This window comes from Drosophila innubila, assembly GCF_004354385.1.
Source record: "Drosophila innubila isolate TH190305 chromosome 3L unlocalized genomic scaffold, UK_Dinn_1.0 0_D_3L, whole genome shotgun sequence".
Classification (NCBI taxonomy): Eukaryota; Metazoa; Arthropoda; class Insecta; order Diptera; family Drosophilidae; genus Drosophila; species Drosophila innubila.
Genome location: NW_022995376.1, coordinates 11,919,695 through 11,939,964, shown reverse-complemented (window position 1 = coordinate 11,939,964; position 20,270 = coordinate 11,919,695). Strand labels below are relative to the sequence as shown.

Below are 20,270 nucleotides of genomic sequence, written 5' to 3'. Positions count from 1 at the left end.
TTTTAGTTGTATTAAAGTTATTTTATTTTCAGACTTTTGCGAAATGTTAACAGACTAATTAAATGCTATTCGATTGGAAACATTTGTAATATACATTTTACATAGACAAAATTGTCTTCTTAATGATGTCAATGCTCTCCATCATTTGCGCCTCATTGATGACCAGGGGTGGGGCAAAGCGAATGATGTCACCATGTGTGGGCTTGGCCAGCAATCCGTTATCCTTGAGCTTCATGCAAACATCCCAAGCATCATATTCTGTCAGGGATTAAAGAGAACAAGTGAGTTGGGAAAAAGCCAGGAAAGTGGGAAGTAACTTACTGGAATTGATTACAATGGCATTGAGAAGTCCTTTACCCCTGACCACGGACACAATGTCCTTGGGCAGTTTGGACAGCTCACTGCGCAGCAGTTGACCCATTTTAAAAGCATTCTCCGCCAACCTTTCCTCCTGAAGTACCTCCAGAGCAGCAATAGCCACACGGCAGCCCAGTGGGTTTCCACCGTAGGTGGAACCGTGCTCTCCGGGCTTGATGCACAGCATCACGTCGTCATTGCAGAGCACAGCTGAGACGGGATAAACACCGCCGGAGAGTGCCTTGCCCAGAATGAGTATATCGGGCTGCACTTCCTCGTAGTCCACGGCCAGCATGCGTCCAGTGCGTGCCAGACCCGTCTGCACCTCATCCGCAATCCAGAGCACATTGTTCTTTGTGCACAATTCGCGCACCTTGCGCAGGTAACCTTCATCGGGCACCACAACACCTGCCTCGCCTTGGATGGGCTCCACCATGAAGGCACACACTGTGGGATCCTGCAGAGCCTGCGCCAGTGCAGCCACATTATTATAATCAATCAGCTCAAAGCCAGGCATAAATGGTCCAAAGCCCTCATAGCTGCTGGGATCATTCGAGGCGGACACCGCGGACAGGGTGCGACCCCAGAAATTGTTGCGTGCAAAGATGATCTTGGCCTGATCCTTGGGTATCTGCTTCTTAAGGTATCCCCACTTGCGGGCCAGCTTGCAAGCAGTCTCCCCGCCTTCCACGCCCGTGTTCATGGGCAGCACTTTGTCATAGCCAAAGAACTTGGTAACAAATTCCTCGTATTCGCCGAGTACGTCATTGTAGAAGGCGCTAAAATAGAGTAAAATGAGGCAATAAATAATATGTAGTTAAACTATGTGATATATAAGATAATGTTCAAGGGAACTAATTTAAATATATGCTAATCTACAATTAGAAATCACATGACTGCTTATAACTAGTAGCCAAATAAATATACATGAGAGGATTGCAAGTAATTAATCTCCGTACTGATAACCTTTTAATACTCATATATTTTTGAATCTCTTCATTTCACCAGACATTAATTCACACTATGAATGCGTTCTAAAGATCATATTTCAAATCATTGGATTTTATGAGTGCTTTAAAGTTTTGTGTCTGGTTTTAATTGGTTTTCTTTGTGTTCAGGTTGGGTGTCAACTTTGATTGTTAGGTTCAATGGTTGTTTATAAGGTTCAAAATGATATGAATTTGATTAATCACTTGCTTTTTTTTTGCGTTTGAAGTGTTTTATTTGCTAATTTTAGCAAGTGGCACACATTTTGAACTGATAAAAAACATATTTTTAATTTCAATTGATAATAAGTCTAGATTAATGTCATTACACTCAACACATAAATTGTCGATAATCTTGCCCTTAACAACTTAGTAACAACTGTAATTTTTCTTAAGGGGCCTATAATCCTTAACTACTTTATTCCGGGATAGATAAGAAAATTAACTAAAACTGATAACTATATAAAAAACTAAGTACTTGTAAACATAAAATTATCATTTAATCTATACTGATTTTATTTGTCACTAAAATATATTTTCGCTTGACTTTACGACTTATGTTTGAGTCTATTGAAATTGGAATGCTGCTTTCGTCACTAACGCGAACTGCCGTCCGCAGTGATTAGTATACAGACATTGCATTTAATAAAAGCTTTAATTAGAATTCATTTAATCTTGCAGATATACATGACAACGCCTAAAAGCTTATCGTCTATAAAAAAATTTAAAAAAAATATGAATATTAATATTAAATCGGAGTAAATTTCTGTAAATATAATATTAATTTAAGTGTTGCAACAATGAGATAGCACCAAAAATTTTCCATCAACCGTTTTTTTTTTCAGTTGACAACAGCGATTATTGATAACGGAACTTATTGACACTGATAGCAAAAACAACAAACATTTAAGATTGTTTACGGCTGTGTTATAAACCTTAAACTGGCCCAGCAACAATAATAAGAACAACCGCATTGCGAATCCCATCTTAAGTGTGGCGATACTTAAATACGAGTACCCGATTATTTCTATAGCAACTAATAATGTATTTTTTTTCTATCTGTCTTGCCTTGCCTGGAACTTAATTTTCAAGATATCAACAGATTTAAAAAACACATAATTTTTCGAACTATTCCATTAGGTACTATATGACAACAAATACTATGCCATCTATAACTATTGGTTTAGTTTTCTACAAGAAATTTAAAGCTGTGCAATATTTAAATATTGCTATATAAGGTATAAAATGTCATAATTAACTTTGTGACAAAGTTATTATACCCTCTGCTATGGAAAAAAGACTAGGTCATTGAGAAAAATAAATAAATAAAGCTCTCAAAGCTCCACCCGATAAGCTTTAAAGGGGGGCACGTCTGATGAAAATGATTTTTGAGTGCTCCAACTTACCGTGACGTCAGCGCCAGTTTCTGTGACTGTTCCGTCAGCGCCTTGATAATCTTGGGATGACAGTGACCCTGATTGACCGCCGAATAGGCGCTGAGATAGTCGAAGTAGCGTTTACCCTCCACATCCCACACGTGAACACCTTCACCCCGGCTAAGCGCCACCGGCAACGGATGATAGTTGTGTGCGCCGTATTTTTGCTCACGTGCAAAAACCGCTTCGGAGCGGCTGCTCTCCGTGGAGGCGGCGGAGGCGGCAGCGGCCTCTTTGTGTTGCGTTCTCTTGATGATGCCACCAAGGCGGCTGGCAACTCCGCGTGTGCTCAGTTTGGAAAACATATTCTCAATAAAAATAAATATAAATTGATGTATTAACAAACACTTTTACTCTTGATCGCTGTTCGTAGTTAACTGAAAGTTCGCTAGCGTCGGCAGCTTGCTATTTATACTCTTCTGCCAAGTCAGACGATAATTGATAAGCTTTCTGAGTGTCGCCCCCTGCGTAGATTTTATTGATGAAGAGAGAGATGAAGAGAGCGTGTGCTTGCTTGTGCTAAACTTTCTCAGTTTGTTTTTGCTTTACATTCACAGCTTAGCTGGATTACTTACTTATATGTCTTATCTGCGTAGCTTTCGGCGTAATAAGTGCTTTAAGAAAATATCTACATTCTCACATACTTACGTCTGTTTATAAATAGATTACTTGTTGTTGTTATTCAATTTCTTTCACAGTAATCAGCAGAAATTTTTCCATTGCTCAATTTGTCTGGAGCTTTTTATCTCTTTCTGTTCTCTGTTTCTCTTTGACATGAATTAATTTTGATAGCATGTAGGTGAATGTACAAACCGGGAGTCATGGTAATTGTTGCTGCTTTTAAACAAATCTTAAGGCGGCGCTATAGTATTCAGAATAGCTTTCATTGTCAACAGCTGTTTATATTATAATTGGCAAGAGCTTTTTGTTTGATCATACTACAACCATAACAGTAAATACCCTACTTATTTATTTTAATAGATTAAAAAGATTGCATAAATTCTTTGTTAGTATTTTATGTATTTATTTGATTTTTCATAAATATTTTACGCTTAAAATGTACAACTAATTGGCTTAGTTATGATAACTAATTTCATTTGTATTTAACAATTATAGCACATTCAAGAATTTTGCATACTAAAAACGGAAAAAATATAATAATAATAATAGAGCTGCTTCCGAAACAGCTAAAAGGCAACACAAAATTGCACTAAACATTGATGCGAGGAAATTAATTTGTTAATTTCGAAAACGAAAACAATTGACACACGCAAATTTACAGAGCGAAAATCAAAACGAGAAAATAAAAAAAAGTGTTGCTCGCTATTTGGCGACGCGTAAAACCAATGAAAAAAAGTGTTGCCCACCTTTGGGCGACCGCTTGACGTGCTCAATTAAACATGATATTTGTTTAACTCGTTTCATTAGCTACCACAATATTTGAATTAATTAACTGTAATAAATTCACGCTTTGATTGCTCATTTCGCCATCCATCTACTCCATGGCCTGGGTGGCAACGCTCTGTTGCGGCGACTGGGCGGGCGACGGCGACAGGCTGCGCGGCGTTGCCGTATTTGCGGCAGCCTCTCTCTGAGCTTGGGCCTGACTGAGCAGCTCCTTGTTGAGCCGATAGCTACTCATCACATTGGCGCAGCTCTGGTGAAAATAGAAATTGCGACCGCGCAGAAACGCATCCGTGTTGAGATCCTTTATGCCTGTCTTGAGAGAGTAGATACACAAAAGAGAGCATAGCTTAGAGCGGTATTAAAACAATGGAAGAGCGAGTGTGCAACAACAACATGCAAATTAGCAAAATAGTGACAGAGCGTGAGGATAATGAGAATAGAGAGTGAGAGTGATAGAGCGACCGGAGCGTAAAGGCAAAATAGAACTGAAGCAAACTGAGAAATTACCTTACAAATGAAACATTTGTTTTCATCGTCCGGTTTTAAATCCGAACTAATTCCCACCTTTGTGTCCAATTGTGTTAATCCCGGCACGCCCATAGACGATAACTGCGACAGGCTGTTCTCCATGGGCTCGACATATTTGGTTGCTGTTGTTGTGTTGTTATTGTTGTTGTTGTTGTTGTTATTATTGTTATTGTTGTTGCTGCTGCTGTGGGAGATGTCCATGGGGCCAGGCTCAGTGCTGCTGACCTGCGGCTCCGAGCGTGGACGCTCCTCATTGGGTGAGATATTCTCCAGGCTTCTGTAAAGTGAATTAAACCTGTTTGTAATTAAACTGTCAAGTTCCACATTGAAAAAAAAGTTATTTCTTCTCGAGGAAATTTTAGAAAAATATTAGATGTAAGACCGTTTATCTAAATAATAAAACCAAGATTTTTAAGCTAAGAGAAAACATCCTGTTGTTGTTTTTAATTATTTTTTTTGCATTTCATTAAAATAAAAAAACATTTTTAAACCAATACTCTTGATTTTCAGCTTATGCTAATTTTCTTTAATTGAAAAAGCAATTTATGAGAGTGAAAACTATTTTGATAATTTTAAAACAACGGCAAAATTATTGCAAAATTTTTTTTGTAGTGTAGTGTTCATACCTGCTGCTGCCCACGTTCTCCTCCTGTCGCCGTTTGTAACTGTGCGACTTGCTCGTCATTTTCACTGTCTCATCGTCATCCACAATGACATCCTCGTCGCTGTCGTTCTGACACGATGCCGTGTCCATCATTAGCTCCTTGCTGCCATTGTTGTTATTATTGTTGCTGTGCTCGTTTCCGCCCACTCCGCAGGAGTCCGCGTTGTAGTAGTGATGTGTGGTAGATGACAGCTCGCTGACGTTTTTCACTGTAAACAGGACAGGAGTGGGGAATTGGGAGAAAAGTGGGCTTAGTTCAATGTAAATTGGCCCCAGGGAAATTCGTTAAACTCACCGCTGATATGTGCCTGTGTATGTGAACTGGGCGTTGTCTCTCCAGACCAGCTGACGCTGCTGCTGCTCGCAGTTGTCACATTGGTGCTCACATCCTGATCATCTGCATGGACATCCTTCTGATTAATAACGCATGCCGTGCGATAGAGTATGCCATCCAATTTACCCGGCTGTGCATTGGTATTGTGCATGCTGGAGGGTGGCAGATTGCTATTCATTCCACCCACAGCTCCTCCTGGTGCTTCCGAGCCAGAGTCGGGCACATCATCATTGCAGCTTTCCACGTCCACCGTTTCGATCTCATCCTGCATTTTGGCATCGTCCTGCAAGTGAGAAGGAGCTAAGTTAAAGTAGGTCGAGGTATTTGTAAGGGATTAGCGAACCTCTGGAGGAAGCTTTCCTGTCTCCAGCGCATACTTGCGCTTGCATATGGGACAGCTGCTACAGTAGAGACTCTCCATCATGTACATCTCGCCGTATTTACGCTTGCGCACCTTCAGCCTCAGACGGTTTTGGCGATTATTTCTAATGCGTTGAAATGTCTGAAAATTGAAAATAACTTAGTATCTACAATCTTACAATTGGCACACTTGAAATGTTCATATAAAAGATTTTGGACTTGTAAAGTTGCGTAGTTCATTGTTTGACCAACTTCAGACATTCATAACATTGTCAAAACTTTACCGATTTTTAAACGGAATGTCATTTTAATCATGATTTGGACTCTAAATTCATTTTGCATTCAAATTTCGTTCATTTAGAAAAATTAATTATTTTCGAAAAAAACTCGATTTCCATGCTAAGGGTCCCCCCTTTGATTTTTTGAAAATTCAAAATTTTAAATCTCAAGTTTTCACTTTTAATCAACTCCTTATATCATAATTAGTTTAAAACAACACTTTAAAATTGATTCTGAGACGTTTCATTTTTCTGTAAAAAATCATTGCAAATTGAACAAATATTTGGACTTGTAACGTTGCTAAGTCCAAAGTTTGACCAACTTCAGACATTCATAACATTGTCAAAACTGAACCGATTTTCAAGCGGAATGTCATTTTGATCCTGGTTTGGCCTCTTAAGTCATTCTGCATTAGAATTTTATTATTTTCATTAAAAAAACTTTTTTCCTCTAGATCTTGGATTTGCTTTTGTTTCCAAAGGGTTATTGTGTACTTTAACCATCATATAAAAAAATTGTTTCTTAGTTGTTTCCTGCATTATTTAAATTTTATTATAGTTGCTTACCTCCCAGCGATTGTGGCTGGTGCGAATGGCATTCTCCTGAGCCGGACAGGGTGGGGCAAACATGTAGGTCGCCTGCAGATTGGAGCGTTCGAATCCGGCGCTCAGCTTGTACAGGCGATCCAGTTCGGTGAGGAAGTGTGTGTGCCACTCCTCGGGGCTGAGCTTCAATCCGCAGACGGGACACAGATCGGGAATGGCACCGCCAGCAGCAGCGGCTTGCAAACCGCTGACCAGGCTTAAACCACCCGGAACCGCACGCAGTCCGGCCATGCTGAGACTGGCCAGAGCCGCATGATGTGCCGCATGGTGGGAAAGCGGATGGGGATGAGCATGCGACATATGATGATGCGTAGGCGGCGGAGGCCCCGTCCCGCCACCCACATGATGGCCATGATGATGCGGATGATGGTGTGCCGGCGATGACTGATGCGCCGCCAGATGGTTGGCCATGGAGACGACTGCGCTGCTGGTCGCCGCTGCGACGGCCGCCGAGCTAATGGCCGCCACAGCGGAGCTGGTCGAGCAGGAGGATGAGGAGCTGCTGGATGCCGTCGAGGATGAGGCCACCGTATGCGCCTTGCTAACGTTATGCAGATCTGGAATTAGCCATGCCGCATTCATCAATCAAAGCGCCGCAATATCAGGCAATAAAAATTGAAATTCCACTAACTCCCCCCCCTGCATTCAATGCATTGATTTCAATTTTGGAATTCCACACAATCACCCACCCTCATCACCCATCTCCCCAACTTCTGATTCCGCCATTCCGCCCATCGAAACTGGGTTGGTCCATAAATTTTCTGGCCAATCTCTAATTGCATGCTACACATTTTTAACACGTACTTAGCCCAAATTAATTGGCGCTCGTTATTTTCGGGAGCTAAAACCGTTTGCCGCATGTCCTTCATATCCTTCTGAGCTGCTCAGCTGTCAGACGCACGTACACCGAGAAAAAATGTGTACAACAAACCACAATACTCCGTCCTCGTCCTCGTCCTCGTAAATACAAACTGTTTGCCAGTCAAAAGTTCTGCACGTGACTGCGGCGGCAATTAAAATATTATTACAATAAATACGACTAAAAATATAATGTTGCTGTTGTTGTTGTTGCTGTCGTTGCAAGTGTTTTTTGTTTTTGTCTAAAATATCAGCGTGTAGTTCGTACATGTGGCAACATAATATGTTGAATGTGACGGTTAACCGCGTATAACAACAACAGAAACAGTCCGAAACGAACATGTTGACAAAATGGTTCAAGTGGTGCGAGAAAGTTTGTCATGCAACTGTGCGAAACATTCGCATAAATTAAAATTATATATTTTAAATTGGTTCTATACTCGTATTGAAACAAATTTAAGAACTTTGCTTTAAGTAATTTAATAGCACAAAATATATTTTCAATGTACTTCGCATTAAGTAAAATCGCACAGCATATTTATAGAACAGCGAATTATTACGATTATATTTACTTCCTTTTTCCCATCGAAATTATGACAGGTTCCAGAAGTCCAAGAGGTATTAAAAAAAATAAAATTATATGTTTTCTGTGTGAGTTTTTACTGAATTCGTGTAGAAACATAAGAATAAGTAAAAATAACAACTAAAAGCACTACAAATTAAAGGAACTGTATTTTTAACGCAGTTTTTAGCCTAAACAATTTGGCAAAAATATCTGCTATATTAATCTTAACAAATCAGAAATCCTACTATCAATTTTTAAATATATCTTCAAAATGCCTCCCAGTCACGTGTCCATAGCTAGTTTACTTTATGTTCTCAAGATTTCATTGCATTCATCCCTTCGCAAGAACAATAAAAAGGGGGAACTCCATATATCACACATAGCATGAAATATGACTTTTATTCGAGTGCCATTAATATTACAGAAATTAATATGAAAATTCCAAGTGTGCATCGAATATAATACATCATCGGAACAATAATAATAAGTAATAAGTAATGCTCATAATAACAATACCAACAATGCAATCAAAGCGATTTGCAACACTTGCGCATCCTTTGAAGGAACCAACAAAAAAAAACCTTATAAATGCAAAAAAAAACATGAACAATAAATGAGCAAACATTATGAATTTTACTTGTCGGTTGTAAGGGTAGTTTGGGGGTAGCTTTAGCTTTGCCTTATAATTGGCTCAAGTGGCACACGAAGAAGAAGAAGAAGCAAAAGAGTTGCAACAATGTCGCAGGCTGAGTAATTAGCCGCCTCGTGCCACAAAAAGGATGCGTCCTGCCTGCGGTTTGACTTTGTAGTGAAGTGCCACACGTACATTGTGGCACGAACATCCTCAATGGGGAAGGGGATGGAGTTGGAGAGAAGACTTGATACATTTCAATAAGCCAGTGCGCCATTTAAAACACTTAATGCGCACCCTTGTTAACCCTTCTATGCCAGAATACTTATGCCAAGTGCCTTTTCGACTTTTATCTCAGGGAAGAAGTAGCTAAAAGACAAGGGATACTTGTATTTATCTATAGTTAGCATTGGATTATCGATGGCTGCTGTGCTATGATTCGCTGTAAACGCAGCTAATTAAAAGTGTATTATTTATTAAAATTAATTTATGGCCTTGTGTAAGTCTAGCCACTGACATAAGCCAAAAGTTAAACACACAAAATAACACGAGGGGAGTGCGTGTGTGTGTGTGTGTGTGCGGAAAACTGGTTTTCCGGCTTAAATAGGTATGTAAATATGAAAGTTAAACAAAGAAGTTGTCATTGTTAGAGAGACATGGGCGTAGAGACAGGAAGATACACATTGTACAAATACCATTCATTGAATTGAATTGAATTGAATTGAAATTTAAATATGAGTACTGAGATATCAGAGAAATTAACTACAAGTTGAAAACTATAAATATATAACTCTTTTATGTATAATACCCTTTTAAAAATTCTAAATATTGTATAAAAAATTTACAAAAAATTCATAAAGTTCATTTCTTCAATTCAATTATTTAAAAGAGACTCTAATGTTTTTTAAATACCTTTCTTTCTTAATATTTTAAGCATAAGAAAAGAAAGTATTATAATATTATTTATAATTTCTTTTACTAGTTGACCAACTAAGATATTGTACACACATTGGTCATAAGCACCCCTTTCAGCATCTGCGCCCCTGCTTCAAAAAGTTCTACCCTTAGCCTCCCTCCCCCTGAGTTAGCTGTTTTGCATTCATATTTATCATGTTCATATGCTGCTGACTTTTGGGCATAAGGCGCTTAACGACAACAGCTCTTGCTCTTACCAATTAGCAACGCATTTGTAGGCAATTTGTTTAGCCTACTTTTAGCCAAATGGGAGCAGCTTTAAAGCAAATAGAAGAAAATGCAACCCTCAGGTAAATATTTGCTGGAAATTGATTTAAATGTCTTTTAGAGGAAAAACTAATAAAAATTGCTGAAGTGCGGCCCTGTCGCTTGTCTGTCCATCTGTCCGTCCATCCGTCTGTCCGTTCGTCTCATCTGCCCCGGCCTTATGCCTGCCAGTCAAAGTTAACCCACTGAAGCGTTAAAATTGCACAGAAAAAGTAAAATTGAAACAAATACGGCAAAAGATTTTGATCAAAAAGAGGCAAACGTAAAGGCAAAACGTGGCCTGAAAAGCCGCCCACTTTTTGCTTTATCGCCAAACATTTTGGCAACATGCAAATTTGTTAAATAAATACAGGAGTAAACATAGCCAGGGGCAGCCGAACTTACGTCTCAAATCCCTGGGATCCTGAGAGTTATTGCTGCGCGGGCTTTCACCCTTTTCAACGGCATCGTAATCCTGTGATCCCTCCATGGATTCGTGTGATGTGCACGTGGGACTGGCCGAATCCGTGCGAAATGATTCGCTGCCATTGAAAAGATTCTGAAAAATTCAATTCCAATTATGACAACTGCCAATCCACACACGATTATCAACGCCTCTAAAGCCTCTTCTCTGTCAATTCCCCTCGTCTTCCCCCCTGTCTCTGCATCACTCACCTGGTCCAGAGATATGCCTATGTATTTGGGAGGGGAAAATGCCGACGGCAGTGAGAAGTTCGACAGCACCGACGGCTTCCCCAGCGCCGACCGCTCGCTGGCAAAATAACTGCCCGGAGCTCCAGCGGCTGCAGCAGCGGCAGCTGCTCCATTTGCCGCCAGCATTCCATGGTTGAGGGTCTGCAGCAGATGCGGATGGAAGTTGTGCAGGAATTGGGTGCTGTAGTTGCCGACTAGTGACATGTTGTGTAGATCTTTGGCGTCAGGTAACTGAAAATAAAAGTCACCATAAATTCAAAAAAGCCATAGTACGATCTTTAAAATTATATATATTTAAATTATTATTAAATTGCTACTTTATATGGAATTTTTATAGACAATAAATTTAATTTTAAATCACATTTCCAACATTGGTTATTTATTAAATAACTATAATTGAAGCATTTAGTCTCAATATGAATAGAATCAACTAGAATAATTACTTTGCTTTAAATCTACTTAGCTAATTAATTCTAATCATAAATTATGTTGTCAGTTGATTAATTTTACCAAAGTTTTTATGTTAAAGTAAATAGATTTTTAAACTTAAAGTAACAAATCAAAGATGCTTCGTCCGAAGCTTTGAAACCAAAAAAAATAGCTAGTTTTATTTTGAAATTAATTTTAAAAACACCACTTTAAGATAAAATACAAAACCACCCACTTACAATCAACTTATTTCTGTCTACGCGTATTATAAGAATGCATTTTTTTTTGACAATTTGCGTTAAAACTAAGGAATTATTTTTATTATTTTTTTTATTTTTTTTTGCAAAATTTGAATATACTTGTTAACAAACAATTTCATATATCTCACTAATTTTACGAGTATGGTTTCAAATATCGTTTGCAAGCAAAGTTTACTTCAGCTTAACATATCAGTGATTTTCTCACACTTTTCCGTATACTTTTCCGGCGCACTGCAGACAAATTTGTATGTAAATTCATTTTTAGTGTGGGTGAATTTGGATACTTGTCACACATGTCGTCGCTTACAAGTGAGTGTGTTACTGTCTAGTTGGGTGTAAGTGTGTGTCCCAGACGCTTAACACTCATCAGGCTCAATTTGTTATAAACGGTTTGTCAGTTTATCCCTTGCCGTTTTTATCATCAGTCCCCGACCCTTGAAGTTCGCGACAACCCACCCTCACCCTCACCCTCAACCTCTTGGGGGTGCCCATATCATATGCAAAGTCTTTGAATGTTGGTAAATTTTCGCTCGTTATTTTACACCCCATTGGTAGCACATATTTCTCCTTCCCCCTTTCCCTTCCTTTATTTGCCTCTCCTCACACACACTTTATTCCTTCATGTGACACAGTTTATGTGTGGCGATATCGTAACTCTAAAATCTCTCAATTTTGTGCCGTTTAACATTTATTTGCCGTAAATTAAACATTTTGCTGCATATTTTAAGGCGGCTTAGCTATTGATCTGTACGTATTGAGAATGCTTTCCTCTTATTTGTAATATCAGCTGGTATTTTGATTTTGGATTTTAAGGCATGCATTTTATCAGATTTCTCAGTACCCTTAGAATAACAGTTCCCTTATCTTCCTGCTCAGTTTTCTTTAACATATGTTGCCCTGATTCAAAGCCACATAATTCCTAATTTCCGCTTACCTTAATTCGCCCATTTTTGTGCCAAGTCATGTAGCTGGCATAATATTGAACTGTTCCGAATATTGCCCACTTTAATGCTTATATTTAACGCTCACTTGGCTTCTCGTAGCTTACGCAAAGTAATTAGAGATTAGGGAATTGAGATTGGAAACTGCAGTTACAATATTGAAGGTGTCACTGATGAAAATATGAAAAAATTTAAAGGATTTCTACTCAGTTGCAAAGTACTTACGTCTAACAATCATCTTAATCAAGTTAAAATTAAACTGTCTTCAAAAGATTATATCGAGGATTATATCGGTTCCAATTTGTTTTTCGAAATTTCCTGATATTTGCTAGTTCTAAAAAAGGATTTGACCAATTATGCATACATGCAACTGAAAAAGTTGATTATTTATAATGTTTATTAAAAAGAAATATAAAAATTCACAAAACAACACTTATTTTCTGATTTTACAATAAAAGTTTAAAAATAAGAGCAATTTTTGAGTTCTGTGGGATTAGACTCTGTCCGGCAGTCATGGTTTAAATTCTTCTCTTAATTAGACGACAATAAAAGCAATTAATTATAGCTTATCAAAACGTTGACACAACAAAATTGGCATGGTAACAGATCTACAAATGAAGGTGTTGGCATATTAGCTGCCTGCCCCATCACTATTACCATCATCGTCTTTATCATCATCATCATCATCGTGTGGAACATTGCAAATGAATCGAGGACTCGTTTCAAAGCTGTTGCCAGGCAGAAACAAATGCAAGTCAGAGTCCGAAAAGCCATTAGACAAATATACAGGCATAAATTGCAGTGCTAAATAAGCTAGGTGTTGGAATTGGGGAGGTCGGTGGGAATGGTGGTAGTGGATGTGGATGAGGTGTATTGCCAACCGCATGAGTTGCATTTTGGCTAAATCAGTTGAAAGCAGCCCCCCTAATGAGTGGCACTGATTAAATGCCACGTGCACAGATGGCACACATCAAGGGGGCAATGGGGCGAGCGGGTGGAGTAGAAGGGGACTCGCTGAGGTGGACCTGAAAGTGGTCAACCACTGGCGACTCTTGATGCGCTGCTCGTTGTCGACTTGGCAAATTTGTCAGCATTGCCGAATGAGTTTTTAATGCGATATGTAAACTTGCTTATAGAAATTTCCATTGATTTATGTGCAGCAGGTGGCACTTGCCACCCCGATAATTCTATCATTCTATGCCACATTTACAATCTCTGTTTGCATTTCTATTAGAGGCATTCAAATGCTTTGGTCGTGTGATTTGTTGCCCTTTCCGAGGGTTGTAGATTTGCATAATTCGCTTGTTCTTGTTGTTTGTTTTTTGTTTTTAACACTTGAATTATTGGCATTTATCACTTGTAGTCGTTTGTCGAGTCGGTAAGAAATTGTTCTAATGCTCTAACCAGCAGCTGCTTGCAACAACAATAACAGCTTAATTACAACAACACGTAAACGACTGGCATGAGCCAATTGTCCACATACGATTGCCAATTTCGCTTAACTTGGCCATAAAATACGACACAGACAACCAACAAACAACAAACAAACAAACACACAACTGACTTCTCAGGCTCCTCTACAAATAAATCTCAATTTGTGGCAGTAACACAAAAAAAAAAGAAAACGAAACCAGAAAACGTTTAGCAATTGGCAATTTTCTCGAACTGAATGTTTATGGCTTCAACCTGCAGCTATCAAGTTCAGATAGACGAGACTTTTCTGTGCGAGTCTTTTACTAATAAAATATGTAGCATAAGTTAAGGCGTGTTTAATTTTTAACAGGGTGAAAGTTTAGTTTATAATTCTCTATGAAATTGCGGTGTTTTTTGAATATGTTAAAAGTATTAATTTACTCATTTTTAAAGAGTACGAAAGAGACATTACCCTAACTTAAATTACAATAATAGTATAGTATAACAGTATAGTTAAAAAATGTAAACAAAAAACTTCTAATTGATAACTCTTTGCAGTCATATACATTTCTATTTCGCAGCAAAGTTCTAACTGGTCTAACTAATTCCATTTACGAGTATTCCCCTCCCGTTACTCCCTACATCAGTGGCATTCTTAAACTAGTTCTCCCTATATGATTACTTCTTGTTATACGCCTCGTTGGCTGTGCATTTCAGGCTCTGCCTCTTGATAAATTGCTATAAATTAAATTAAGCGCCCTCAACACACCACACAGCACACACTACACCACTAGCACCATACACACACACACACACACACACACACACACATACACACAGTGTAATAAGTGCAAAAAAGAAAATAAAGAATTACATTTCATATGTTGTTCCAGGTTTGGGTCATAATTTTCCACACTCGCCCAGAGGCCAGGGTTGCTGTCTGGATCGGACTCTGGTTGTGGCCTAGGGTCTGCCATCTTTTTTTTTTTGCAGTCAGGGGTCAGTCTGTTTACCTTTGTTGTTGTGGCTACAAAATTATTATGGTGAGCACTTTTTGTTTAGGTGGTTAAACGGTGCACCAGAAGAAGGAGAACCAGAACCAGATCCACATTAAACCATTTGACATGGCATTTAATATGCTCGCTTGGTTTGTTTTTATTAATTTTTATTGTTGGGCTATAAATAATGCACATATCACAGAGCTTGCACAGTAGCCTTGATTCATGCATATATGTACATATAATTGTTAAGATAATTTTCATTAAAGTCTTGTTTAGTAAGTTATAGATTAAATCTATAATCAAATTGTAAGTAGTTAATACTGCGCAATAAATTTATAAGAAAACTATAATTGCTGTTTGAATAGAAAATTCATAAACCAAATTTATGCTTTGCGAATATATTTAATATTTACAAAAGTAAAATCCGAATAATTGAATAATTTACAATTGACTTTAAAAATTTCTTATTTCACTTGAAGCTGTGACTAAATTTTAAGTTTGATTATAGTTTTTTTTTTAAGACAACGATCATTGCTGTTTTAATATAAAACTGTTTATCCTAATTATGCTTTGAGAATATCTTTAATAATTAAACCTATTTTCTTTACTTTCGCATTATCTTTTGACTTTTATTTTTAAAAATTTTTTGATTCACCTGAAACTGTCACAGTTTCCCCAATCGAGACTCATTCTCCTGTTTTACTTGGTTCCATCATATCACCCAACTCGCATCTACAAGTCGGGGACATATTGTTGTCATGTTTAACATATCTTAACGCTACTCAATGCTATGCACAAGTTCGATACCAATACCATTTCCAATGCCAGAGAGATCGGTAACCAGTTGAGTTAGTTTTACAGGCAAGTTATTCCAATTCTTGCAAGACGTCTCTGCTCATCATCAGTTCGAGTTCTTCATCATTTGTAGCATCAGCGTCAAGATCATTGCTCATGTTTACAATGATGACAGGCAGCGGGGGCAATTGAACGTGAACCGATCTGAGCCGCCAAGCCATCATCCCAGATCCACTATTGCTTCAGAGCTCAACCTGGTAGCTATCATAAATCTGTTCGTCGCAAAAATCTACACACAATGGGGCGTTTGCAAACGCATTCGTCGATCGAGGAATGTGACTCTGAAAACTACAACTGAAAACTGAATCTGAATCTGAATCTGACTGACTGTCGACTTTCGATTGTCTTTCAACTGCGACTCTCGTAGTCATTTACACTGAGAGAAACCTATCAGCGCTTTGCTGCAAGAATTGGATTATGTTAAAGATCAGTATTATAACTATGATTTATTTCTTTAAATTTTAACTAAATACTATATATTTCCTCAGCTTCCTTCCTTCCTCCTGTCAATAACTATACGCATGCAATTCCGGCGATTGCAATAATTTCTGATTTTACATAGCGATGTAATGTCAAAATTAAAAAATTCTAGTTTTAAAATATACAATAAATAAATATTTACTATATATGTTTAAAAATCAGATGTCTATAGATTACAGATTATAGCGTAAAGAATAAGAGATGATAAATTTTAATTTAATGAAATTCTTGTGTGCCTCAAATTGTTAAATTATATAAGATTATAATAAACGGATTCAATCAAATATTTAATTGTTTTTGGGACTGCCGAATTTTTTAATTATATGAAAATTTGTCTAAGCGTTAAAAAGATCTCTGAATTGATTTAGCTTTAACTATACAAATTAACTTGTGATGATCAAACAATATTTGAATCAAATTATGCATTCATATTTTCTTGCAGTGTTCGTTTGTGATCGGTTTGGTTTGTTGTTTTACAATGCGCATTGTTTTGTGTGCTGTTCTCGATGCTCGGTGTTCGGTGTTCGGTGTGCTGCTGATTTATAGCATCGGTGAGTCTGAGCTTTGGCTACTCGAACTAACTGAATCGCCGAATCGTCGAAGCCGCCGTTGAGTTTATGATTTGTCATAAATATGTCGCGGTGGCTAAAACGCCGTAAGACGCGTCGTACGTGGGCGCTTGGCCAGATGATCTTTAAGCCGGACTGATTGGCAATAGCCGTAGACTGATTGGCACATTTGTACTTACTCTCGCTGGAAACGGGCGTTGTCCACGCAGTGCCTCATGCAAACCGGAAGCGGCCTCCGATAGTACAACAAGCGCTTGTGATGGCAAATGGCTGCTAACAAATGCGTTGCTTTCCATCTGCAACTTGTGGTTCACTGTTGTTGTTGTTGTTATTATTAATTTGTCGAGTATTTGTCACTGAACAGCATAACGCGTGCACTTTCACTTGAACTAACAATTGTAATTGTAATTATAATGGTAATTGTAATTACACATTAATTGGCAACAAGTTAATTAATTTATGCATAGTATATACATATGTATGTATTCATCTGTATGTATATCAAGTATTTATGTATTTGTATTTATTTGACACGCGCGCGTCGGCAATAAACGGTTAAACGCACGCTCTCAGCTCAGTTTAGCTCAGCTCTCTTTTTTTGTGGCACCCGCACGTACGCGCTGCAAAAGTCCAACTGGACCAACTGTTTTCGCTGCCAGTTGAAGTCTGCGTTCTGTCTGTGTGCGCTGCTGCTGCTGCTGCTTCTGTTTGCTGCTGCTGCGCAGTCGCCCGCTCAGTCAACGCCTCTGCTTGGGCTGCAATCTGATTGGCCACTGCGTCGAACCGGTTTTTATCGCTGTGTGCTCTGTAGTGCCAGCTCGCTCTCTCGCTCTCGCGCTCTCGCCCTCTCACTACAGCCCCCACCCACCCGCTTGCTGGCATTTACATTATGTTTACCTCTTTAGAGAGTTTGTTTTTGTGTATTATTATTCCAAAATGGTTGCATATCTCTTTGTTGTTGCTGCTGCTTTTGCTGCTGCCTGTTTGTCTGTTTATCTGCTGGTTATTGTACGCCTGTTTGTCTGCCAGCACCTGGGACTCTCTTCTCCCACTTCGTATCCTTCTCCATCGCTCCCTCTCTCTCTCTCTCTCCCTCTCACTCTTGGCATTTGGTGTAAATAAACCGTATAAGAAGCATTTTAACTTTGGATTGCCTGCTGTTGGTTCTTGTATTTCTTATTGTTGTTATTATTGTTGTTGTCAGCCCGGGCAGTGGCTACAAGTATCTTGAAGTCACTTTTTTTTTTGCTGGTTGTTGGCTTTTGTATACTGGACACTTAATATACCACATTACTGTGGTATTTATTGGCCAAGAAGATGGCGAAAATTCTTTTACAGCCACGAAAAAAGCAAGTAATCCATAAAAATCCTTGTCTGTGGGAATTTGATGGTATAGTTTTGAGAAAAACTGGAGTATTATTATTATTTTGTAAATATATGAGACGGCTAGAATATATGAACAATAAAAAATGAAAGAGTATTTTTTTAAGAGGGATATTTTAAAAACAATGCAGAAAAAGGCAAGAGGAAGAGATAAAAAAAGGAATTTTAATTGATATACTATGATACTATGTCTATAGAAAGCTTCAAGTTTTAAGTTTTAGCGACAAAACATTTAAGTAAGAGTTTGAAATTTTGGATAAAGTGTCAAGGGGTAGGTATGGAAAAATATGACAGTGATGACCAAAATATCGAATTTTCTAAGTAATTAAGATTTTGATGCAGAATCAAAATAGAGGCCAAATAATGATCAAAATGATATTCCGCATGAAAATCGGTTAAGTTTTGGCAAAGTTATGAGAGCTTGAAGTTTTGGATAAAGTGTTAAGGGGTTGGTATGGAAAAATATGACAGTGATGACCAAAATATTGAATTTTCTAAGTAATTAAGATTTTGATGCAGAATCAAAATAGAGGCCAAATAATGATCAAAATGATATTCCGCATAAAAATCGGTTAAGTTTTGGCAAAGTTATGAGAGCTTGAAGTTTTGGATAAAGTGTCAAGGGGTAGGCATGGAAAAATATGACAGTGATGACCAAAATATCGAATTTTCTAAGTAATTAAGATTTTGATGCAGAATCAAAATAGAGGCCAAATAATGATCAAAATGATATTCCGCATGAAAATCGGTTAAGTTTTGGCAAAGTTATGAGAGCTTGAAGTTTTGGATATAGTGTCAAGGGGTAGGCATGGAAAAATATGACAGTGATGACCAAAATATCGAATTTTCTAAGTAATTAAGATTTTGATGCAGAATCAAAATAGAGGCCAATTAATGACCAAAATGCTATTCCACATGAAAATCGGTTAAGTTTTGGCAAAGTTATGAGATTTCAAAGTTATTGATAAAGTGTTAACGGGTTGGTATGGAAAAATATGACAGTGATGACCAAAATATTGAATTTTCTAAGTAATTAAGATTTTGATGCAGAATCAATAAAGAGGCCAAATAAAGATCAACATAATATTCCGCATGAAAATCGGTTAAGTTTTGGCAAAGTTATGAGAGCCTGATACTTTGTGTAGTAAAATATATATGAATTTCTACAAAATAGAATAATATAGTAGTTTAAATGACACTAATTGTAGCGCTACATTTCTTATTAATTTGCTGACTTTTTTAGGATCTGTACCTAAAATTTAAGTACTATTTAACTTAAACGGAATTTAAAACAATTTGTTAAATGAAAGGACATTAGATACTTACATAATTAAAGTATATTTTTCAGAGTAAATCCTCTAATAGTTGTTTAATTCACAACTTAAAATGTAAATAAATTCGTAATTTGAAAATTTAATATTGTTATTTGTAATTAAAACGAAATTTAATAACAATTTATTTATGCAATTGCACCCACTGTCAACTGCCGACAGTCAACCGAAATAGTTGTGGGACAGCATATTATTATGAAACCAACAACTACAATTACACAATTACAACATATGTATGTGAGTACAATGTACATTGTAAATATGAACCTGACAACAAACAGTAACTGAAAAAAAACACTTGCAACTACAACAAGAACAACTACCGAAGAGAAAGAAGTGCAACAAAAACAAGCGCGAAATGAAACGAAATGAGACAAAAAATGTTGGTTGTGATTTTGAGCCGTTGTGATTTTTTACTAACTAAATAAAATATTTGCCTGCAATTTAGTTGCTGAGAGAGAGAGAAAAACTGAGTGAAAAAAGTCAACGCCTTAGAATATGGTGAGGGAAAAAAGTGGTTAAAAAAAGTCTTTTGACATGTTTTATGGGTGCACAAGTGGCTGTCAAGCAGTTCCCCCAGTTCCCGCTCTTGGCCACGTCAGTACGTTAGCTTTGGCCATGTCTTTAATTGGTGCCTAGTAAATTTAGCTTTGACCATGTTTG

The 20,270-nt window shown here is 37.8% G+C and overlaps 2 protein-coding genes across 3 annotated transcripts; both read right to left on the bottom strand.

The window, feature by feature from the left end:
• LOC117786654 (ornithine aminotransferase, mitochondrial) lies at nt 1-3,147 on the bottom strand. The gene is made up of 3 exons (XM_034625001.1): nt 2,750-3,147; nt 322-1,136; nt 1-258 (listed from the first exon to the last, which is right to left on the bottom strand). The coding sequence occupies exons 1-3, from the start codon at nt 3,082-3,084 to the stop codon at nt 98-100; spliced, it is 1,311 nt and encodes a 436-aa protein (XP_034480892.1). The 5' UTR covers nt 3,085-3,147; the 3' UTR covers nt 1-97.
• A 713-nt stretch (nt 3,148-3,860) lies between these two features.
• LOC117787492 (protein Teyrha-meyrha) lies at nt 3,861-17,523 on the bottom strand. 2 transcript variants are annotated; one of them, XM_034626034.1, is made up of 9 exons: nt 17,073-17,523; nt 10,907-11,176; nt 10,637-10,790; nt 6,918-7,513; nt 6,056-6,214; nt 5,674-5,995; nt 5,341-5,587; nt 4,694-4,991; nt 3,861-4,499 (listed from the first exon to the last, which is right to left on the bottom strand). In XM_034626034.1, the coding sequence occupies exons 1-9, from the start codon at nt 17,187-17,189 to the stop codon at nt 4,275-4,277; spliced, it is 2,388 nt and encodes a 795-aa protein (XP_034481925.1). In that variant the 5' UTR covers nt 17,190-17,523; the 3' UTR covers nt 3,861-4,274. The 2 variants fall into 2 exon arrangements, with proteins under 2 accessions (XP_034481925.1, XP_034481927.1); XM_034626036.1 differs by having other exon boundaries at nt 4,275-4,499; nt 4,751-4,991; nt 17,073-17,189.
• Between the last annotated feature and the right edge of the window lie 2,747 nt (nt 17,524-20,270).